Source organism: Tenebrio molitor, chromosome 8 (genome assembly GCF_963966145.1).
Source record: "Tenebrio molitor chromosome 8, icTenMoli1.1, whole genome shotgun sequence".
NCBI lineage: Eukaryota > Metazoa > Arthropoda > Insecta > Coleoptera > Tenebrionidae > Tenebrio > Tenebrio molitor.
The window spans coordinates 13,570,686-13,579,049 of NC_091053.1; the positions used below are offsets into that span (position 1 = coordinate 13,570,686).

Genomic DNA, 8,364 nt, shown 5'->3' on the forward strand with positions numbered 1-8,364 from the left:
GCGTGTCGTATGAAACTAATTCACTGTCTAGGAGTAAAATGTATGTGGTGCGGCTAAAGAAGTTTTCACTTCAAAAAAAATTCAACGCTCGATTAACCTTCCGTAAGCACTAACGTCTCAAGTTTTTACTGTTTTGCGTCCATATTTGTATCGACGCAACCGCCAAGTCATGTTTCTTATCCTTGATCTTAATGGAAAAACTAGAACACGTTTTAATCGTTTGATAAATTAATTGCGTGTCCCTAGATCTAGTTTGAATTTTTAAACGCGACTCACGACCCTTCAGAAACTTTGTCCCACTTTACTACTGAAACTGAAGGAGATTTAATTGCACCTGAAACAATGACAATTAGAATATTTTCAAAATGTCTCACTGCTGCCAGTCTTGCCTTAATTAATTCGAATGTCTTCACCTCTGAATCTAATTTTAATTAAGCACGGACCGGCTAAATCGAGAATGTTCAAATGCTCCAGCTTTGTGGTCGGATTACGCTGCAACTCTTTCGCTTTGAATTTTGCTTTACAAGAAAACACAGATCTTAGACTATCTCGGTAATCTGAAGGGTGGTGTTTAATTATTTAGGGCGTAAACCTGTTATCAACGCCTGAACGTGCACCAAAGGATAGTGTTGTGGATTCGGATTTCATTCATTAATAGCCTCCGGGGTAAATAACGTGGGAAAGGGTCAAGGTTAACGATGGGTTTTGAATTAAGGGTGTCGGGTTCGCAGACCGTGAGGGATTTTTTGTGGAATTAACCCCGAATTATAACAAACTGCAAGAGTGTAGAGCGAGACAATTAAGGGAGTGGATAAAATTGCACGGACGAGGGAAATATTTTAAATAAGAGGGTGCAAATTATTTAAAAGCTAAATTGAAATTTACTTGCTGTCGAGATTAATTCTTCGGAGGAAAAACCGATTTTTCGAAAGGGACAAAGCTGATAATAATAATAGTATATTATATCATTAAGAGTAGAAATGAGTCTTTTTGTGGCTAGCCCAGAGATTGAAGACCGAAACGCGGTTGAGGGCGACAACTGGGCGAGGCACAAAAAGACTTTCAACTCGGAATGACCAACAACAAACCAACAACAAAACAACAAAATGCTTTATTTTGCCCTACTGGCTTTCGGATTCCTGATTACAAAACATAAACATAAAAATAACAATTTATTGTTGTCCCTCACTCCTCTCGTTCTCTATTCTTTCTCTCCTCTTCCTTATTCTTTCATCCATCTCCCTGCCGTCTTCGCTCCATATTTCTCCCCATTCTCTTCTCTTTCTCTCTCTCATTTCGTCGCATGTGTTCGATCTTCTCACTGTCTTCGCGTCACCTCCTGCACCTTCTCTCTCTCTTCTCCTTCCTGTTCTCTCTCTCCTCGTCCCCACCTCTGCAACCCGCTATCATTTTCCTCTCTCACACACACTCTCTCCCCTCCCTATTGTACTTCGATTCTCTTATTCTCTCTCTTCTCTCTTACTTATCTGTGTCTTTGTCCCTCTACCTTTTTATTCACCTTCTCATTGTACATTTTCTCGCCGGGTCGTCTTCTTATTCTCTCCTTCTTCTAGCAAATTTTCTCCAGTTTCTCCTGTCTCTCATCCCATCTAAACCACTCCCCGTTTATCTGTATTTTCCTGTATCCTATTTTCACCCTTTTTCCTCTATCTCTCTCCTCTCTGGCCAACTCTCTTAACTTCTTTTGTGTTTGCCTTTTTTCTTTTGTCAAATCGTCATCTATATACATACATCCTCTCACCGTTTTTTTCCTTTAACTTATTCTTACTTAGCATTATGTTCTTCTTCTGCTCCCAACTTTCTATTTTTGCCAGCATCATCTTATCTTTATTTATTTTAAATGCTTCCTTTACATTCACTTTCACCCCTATCTCCCTTTGTAACCATTCTTCCACCCCCCTCTCTAAATTTCCACTTATTGCCTCTGTACCAGTTATTATAACATTATTCTTTTTCTCCTTATTTTCTCTTTGTTCCATCTTTTCCTCTATCATTTTCATCCTTTCCATCCAATCTGCCTTCTCCAACTGCCCTTTTTCTTCTCTTCCTCTCATCTCCTCTCTCACTGCCGCTAATTCCTTTCTTATCTTATCATGGTTGTTTTCATTTCCGTATCCATTTCCTTGTTTTGATTTTCTTCTTCGCTTCTATTTGGTGATCTTCTCGTTCTGGAACTATTTTTGAGTGGGTTCTTGCCTTCTTTCGACGTTCTACCCTCTTCTCTTTCTCTCTTGCTGCTTTCTTTCTTTACTTCTGACGATTTCAGTATGTTCTCTCTTTCTTGCTCTCCCTCCTGCTCTCTCGCGGCTGCTAATTCCTATTCCCACCATATCCTCTTTTATCTCTCTGAGCACTGTTTCTATTTTCTTCTCTATTTCTTTGCTTTGCTTTCTTTCTTCGCCTCTACTTGGGGATCTTTCGGTTCTGGAACTCTTTCTGAATGGGTTCAGGCCTTCTTCCGACATCCTAGCCTCTTCTCTTTCTCTATTGCTGCTTTCTTTCCTTGCTTTCGGTGATTTCGGCATGCCCTCTTTTTCTTGCCCGCTGTCTTCTGCTTATCACCTTTCACTCACTCGTCGTTGTTTACGTTTGTTATCGCTGCATTTTTTCCACGTCTGGTCGCTATCGCTGCCCAGGAATCCCTTCTCTGAATAATACTCGTATATATTCTATTTTCTCTTCAAGCGGATCATAAAAAAAAAATCGAACATAAACTCACTTATTTATTTTTAGGGATAATTTAATTGTTACATATTTCGTGCAATTTACATTTGACCCGGTCGAGCCGCCTGTGGGATACTTCTACTCCTAGGACTTGAAGTACTTCTACTCCGCTCAGAAAAAAATGACAGTTTAATAACCGTCTCTATGGAGATACACAAAAGCGCGATTTTCGTAATAATGATAAGGAAAGCTTTGAAAGAAAAATTGTCACGAAAAAATTTTTTCCAGCAGTTTCAGCCGACACCAACAACTTCCTCAAGCTGTTGTTTTCGGAGCTAATCGCGAAAGTTTCACCTTTGTTTACTGAAATTTGTTTATTTATTTGTTTTTAACGTGAAGTTTTATCTCGTGTTTGGGAAAGCCACGAAACCGTAACATCTCAACTTAATTAAAGCGTAGATCAGACTTTCCACAATCCCACCAAACTTGGTCCAGCGACATAAGTTTAGTTAAATATGGTTAAGATTCGCTTCAGATTAGACTTTGTTGCTTAACATTTGCTTAATGGCGGCAGTACAAGACACTTGCTCATTCGGATATAATTCACTCTCTTCTAGATTTTTCCCTCCATTATAAATAATTTATCGCACCCCTAGTGTCTGAAACAGTGTTGTTACCACACGAAAGCAAATTACCATCGACGTCTTTATGTTCGAAACACCCCCTAAACGCCTCCACCCCTACACTAAAGACGTTACACCCCGTCACTAAAAAATTCATGCAGCCATAAACTGCAGACACTGGAAGGGAGTTTACGGTTTATCCCGATTGGAAGTTGAGACTTGCCTCATGTTTTGTGCACAGTTAAAGCACATTATCCGAGGTGGTCGCTCTTTACTGTCCAATAAAACGATAATAAATAGCTAATAAAGAGGAAGTTTACACTCACGACCAATCAGACTTAAGCAGACTGTTTCTGTGCAGGTCGGACTTCCTCAAAGTGCGCGGCTTCGACGAGGACATCGTGGGCTGGGGCGGCGAGGACGTCATGCTCTACAGGAAGTACGTCCGGAGCAGCATGAAAGTGATCCGGGCCACCGACCCCGGAATCTTCCACATCTGGCACCCTAAGGTCAGTCCGGGAATGCGTCCTCGCAAGGGTTGCTATTGATGGGGGTGTCACAAGTGACAAATTCTCGCGATCAAAGTCGATTATTCAGTCGGTGTCACCCGTCCAAGTGTTGACCGCTGCCAGCGTGGCTCGACTCCTCTGATCGATATTAATTTGGAACTGCAGCGTGTTCTTTTGTCGCCCCAGACACTAATAAATCTTCCCGGATCATATTGCAGGTGTGCTCCGGGGGTCCGGGCAGCCAGAAGCTGTCCGCCGATCAGTACAGGGCGTGCATCCGGTCGAGGGCGTTGAACGAGGCCTCCCACGCCCAGCTCGGCTTCCTCGCCTTCAGAGACGACATCGCCGCCAACAGTAGTCCCGCTAAGTACCCGGCGCACCCACCCAAACCCATCAAGCAGCAGCCGAAGAAGAACAAACCGCTCACCTGAGTCACATCCACCGAGTTCTAATTAAACTCCGATAGGGTAACTAGTGTTTGCCGAAGTGAGACGAAATCCAGGACAATCTCAACTTTCGCTTAATCTTCGTAGCAGAGGATGAGTTCAATTAAAGGGCGCACACACTGTATAAGGTCACGAGCGTACAGAAAATAACAATTTTATTTGAAAATCGTTTAGAAAAGCGAAAGAATCTCGGAGAGACATGGTGCAGCATTGTTTTTTGCTGGAATATAAAAATGTAAAGAGCGGCCAACAAGACCACCCGATTTAACTCCTCTTGAGTAGCTTTGGAGACGCTTTCTTGGTCGCATTACTTTAATGGCGATTTTTCTCATGATTTTTACTATCTGAAAAGAAAAACTTGTCAAGAAAGTAAAAATAACAATGATGATGATGATGATGATTCTTTGCGCCACATTTTTCAGTGCGGTGTATATTTTCTGACGCGTTCATAAAAAATGAAATTGTGCGGGTACACAAACAGGGGAGTGTGTTTGCTTAATTTGCATTAGGCGGCGGCGTTCCACCCCCGGTTGTAAAATTTTATTCGGGACAATCAAATTTCGCACACCATGGAAGCCCTTGACCTTTAGACGTTCCGGTTACAAGCAATTACAGTCGAAATCAGCTTTAATTAAAACCGAGGAAGAAACGAATTTGACATTTAGACGGGGTGGAAATTTTAATCAGTTTGCCTTGGGGTTGGCAAGGCTTTGAGAGTGCCGCATCGATCAAAACAGGGAAATATGTTTTCAGTCAACAATCAATTACGCCGAGGAAATGAGCAGCGAGCGGATAAGAATCATCCGAAGTGGGATTTTTTTTTTTTGGGGGGTGGGGGGAATTCTGGGCAACGTTCTAGTCGCACTCTGATCGCTCGATGTACACTGTGTGCGCACGATTTATCAAGTAGGACCGGTTGATTTGCCAAAGCCACAATTCGATGTGATTAAAGCCGAAATTCCAAGTGATTTAAATCTGTAATATTTTGTTACGATTTGATTTATAGATTTGTTTAAATGTTAGATTGTTGTAAGACTGTTACTGGCTACATCGAAATAGATTTTTAAGTAGTAGGTTGCCCGTGATCATTGAAAAAACAAAAAACAAAAAAATTACAATAGAACATCTAGTCTAGCATGTTACTTTGTCTACCTGCATACATGGAGGAGGAAACCTTTTGTATTTACTCGTTACTGAAGACGTCCCAACAGAAGAATATCACTAGATATATTTATTAACACTATGTTTTGGAATTATACTGTGGAGCCGACTTTTAAAATAAATTTTGTTGTAAAACGAGCTTTTTCTTCCACCTCTTGCATTTGCATTCTTGCATTTTGGGACGCTTCTCTTCACTAATGTAAAACCAGAGATGGCTGCAGGAACAGCAATCACTAAGTAAAAAAAACTTCTGCCGAAAAAATACAAGTAAGTATATTGTACTTTTTTGCGACGCAGTGCTGCACCCCACACTGCAGTCACCTTCACCCGAAGAGACCACTATCCTTGAGAATACTTCGAAGATGGTTTGTGTGCCATTCCGGACAGTATATTCAGATTAGTTGAAATAGAATTGGTCCAAAAATGGATCCGTGAGGGACTTCCAAAAAATTAAATAGAAGTGAGAAATTTTAACGTGGATAAAAATTGAAAGATTTCTTATTGTTTTGCTAGCACCGAAAGATTTTGTGTCGAACCATTCTTTTTTACTTTTTGTAAGATAATCTTCCTGGATGAGATAAGCTAGTGTCTGTTTATTCCCATTCTGGAGAAATTATCCCGGACCATTCCTGTTACTCGATCAAGCGCACAGTCCTGCTTGGATTATCCAAGTTGCGTTAAGTTCTCGATTCCCGGAGTGTCCTGTCATAACGTCCCCTAGTCCCGGCTGGCTCTTCATCCAGCCGGCGGTGGCTTTCCAATATGTACGTAGCCCGAGGGATAATGGACGCAAAAACAGTTTGCATAGCAGTTGGCGGGAGATAGTTTGCAAACACTAGTTCCTATCCGCAAGTTAGTAAGTGTGTTCTTGTCGGCTTGTTTGCTGCAGAATCGATGCTGCCCTCGCAATCTCTCTATTCTGCAAAAAGGCCAAACAGGAGTTGCAAATCCGTTTCATCGATTCCTGGTCGAGGGATCGACAGTTTTTACATTGGGAAGGAGCATGAAGCAAAAAGAAATTAAAAAGAAAATACAAAATAATAGTAATAAAGTGTCTGAGCTGCCAACGTCTCTGAATATAGAGCTACACTGTGAGCAAGTATTTTACAGGATACACATTTGGCAAGTGTCGTTAAATTCGACACGAAAAATCTTATTTTTGTTTTCAAAATAGTCGTTGCAGTACAGGTACAGGGTGATTCAAGTTTTACCGCCCGAGAGAAAACACACACTTCTAATCGATTTAAAATTCTCAAAAAATTCAAGAATGATTGTGTCTCGCTGTACAACATTCTGTAAAAATTTCAAATTTTTTAATGAAACGAGTAAATATTTCGTTTTAATTCAATAACCGCTAGATTAATTTACATAATTTTTCACTGAGAGTCCTTTCAAACATTTAGTAAAAATTTGATGTCATTGAAATCATGAAAGCATCACCGGTTTTTGAAATAAATGGAATTCGATATTAAAGTGCAAAATTAGCTATGATTTATTATTAAATTGGGTGGTCACTTCCGCAATAGAGGTTGACATGGATTATTTATGGTACCTTTAAAGGGACTAAAGAATTACTGGAAAAGTTTTCAACAGATGTTTCCAACAATGAAGTATTTATTTATGACACTGCAGTTGTAAATCTTGATCATTTTTCGGTGTTAATATTAAAATTGGATTAATTCAAAAACTAATCATTTTCTTTTGATACGAATTTCATAAATATGTTCTTTGAATTAATTGTGAATTATGAGCGTGCACGAAATTTTTTTTTATTTTGGTCAAAATCAATTTTTTAAATTTTATGGCTCTGAATGAAGTGATACGGGAAAATTGATTGCACACGTTTGAAGACTTATATGAAAGGAATGTTTCGTAATTTTTACTAATTTTTTAATAGGGTTAATCGTGCGGGCTCTAAAACTTGAATCACCCTGTACTGTAGTACTGAAATAGTTCTTTGTACCGGGTGTCCCATCACTTGTGTCCCGTAGGAAAATGACTTTAAAACTAAATTATATTTATATGAAGGTATTATAGATGCATAAATACTGTTCACCGCCACAAAAATTGGGTATTACTTTTTTGTTAAAATTAATTACCTAGGTACAGCAAACAAAAAACTATCACTTTAAAAATTAAATTTTGTTCTATGCAGTTCAAATTTAGTATACGTTATGAAATAGTTATAGAGAAATAAAATCCGTAATTAGAATTTAATTAAAATGTTTTGATGTAAAGATATAAAGAATTTAATTTGGGTCCTTCTACTTTATAAAAATTTATGGAAGACAAAGTTAAGTTTGTGGGTATTATTCTTGTCCGCAATTTATGGTACGAAGACCATTCAATAGGGTTCCAGCGGTACCTGCCTGTGTTACGGCGTCAAACACACTGTAACCCCTCATAAATCTTCGTCTGCAATAAATGTTCATAAAGTAGAACGGCCCAAATTAATTTAACCAAATATCTTTACATCAAAACATTTTAATTAAATTCTAATCACGGATTTTATTGCTCCACCATTTTTTCAAAACGTATACTAAATTTGAACTGCATTGAACAAAATTTAATTTTTAAAGTGATAGTTTTTTGCCTGCTGTACCTAGGTAATTAATTTTAACAAAAAAGTAATACCCAATTTTTGTGGCGGTGAACAGTATTTATGCATCTATAATACCTTCATATAAATATAATTTAGTTTTAAAGTCATTTTCCTACGGGACACAAGTGATGGGACACCCGGTACAACAAGTTATGAAAGTCATACGTTTTTTATGAATTTGTAGTTTGATTAATTAAGCAAATGAGTGAAAGAAAGATACTTTCATAACGCGTTGTACATTATCTTTTTTTTGCATTTGTTATAAGTTGACAAATTTTGCCTAAAAGGATTTATAAAAAAAAGTAGGTAAGTATGCTTTGACAATCATCTCCAACGAG

General features: G+C 38.8%; 1 protein-coding gene across 11 annotated transcripts in view; it reads left to right on the forward strand.

Moving 5' to 3' along the window:
* The window catches only part of LOC138137578 (chondroitin sulfate N-acetylgalactosaminyltransferase 1-like), a 125,186-nt gene extending 119,627 nt beyond the window's left edge, over positions 1-5,559 (forward strand). For all 11 annotated transcript variants that reach the window (XM_069057037.1, XM_069057044.1, XM_069057041.1 and 8 more), the window contains 2 exons: positions 3,670-3,817; positions 4,036-5,559. In XM_069057037.1, coding sequence (XP_068913138.1) covers positions 3,670-3,817; positions 4,036-4,248 — 361 coding nt within the window. In that variant the 3' untranslated portion in view covers positions 4,249-5,559. The remainder of the gene's footprint in view (positions 1-3,669; positions 3,818-4,035) is intronic.
* The last annotated feature ends 2,805 nt before the right edge of the window (positions 5,560-8,364 follow it).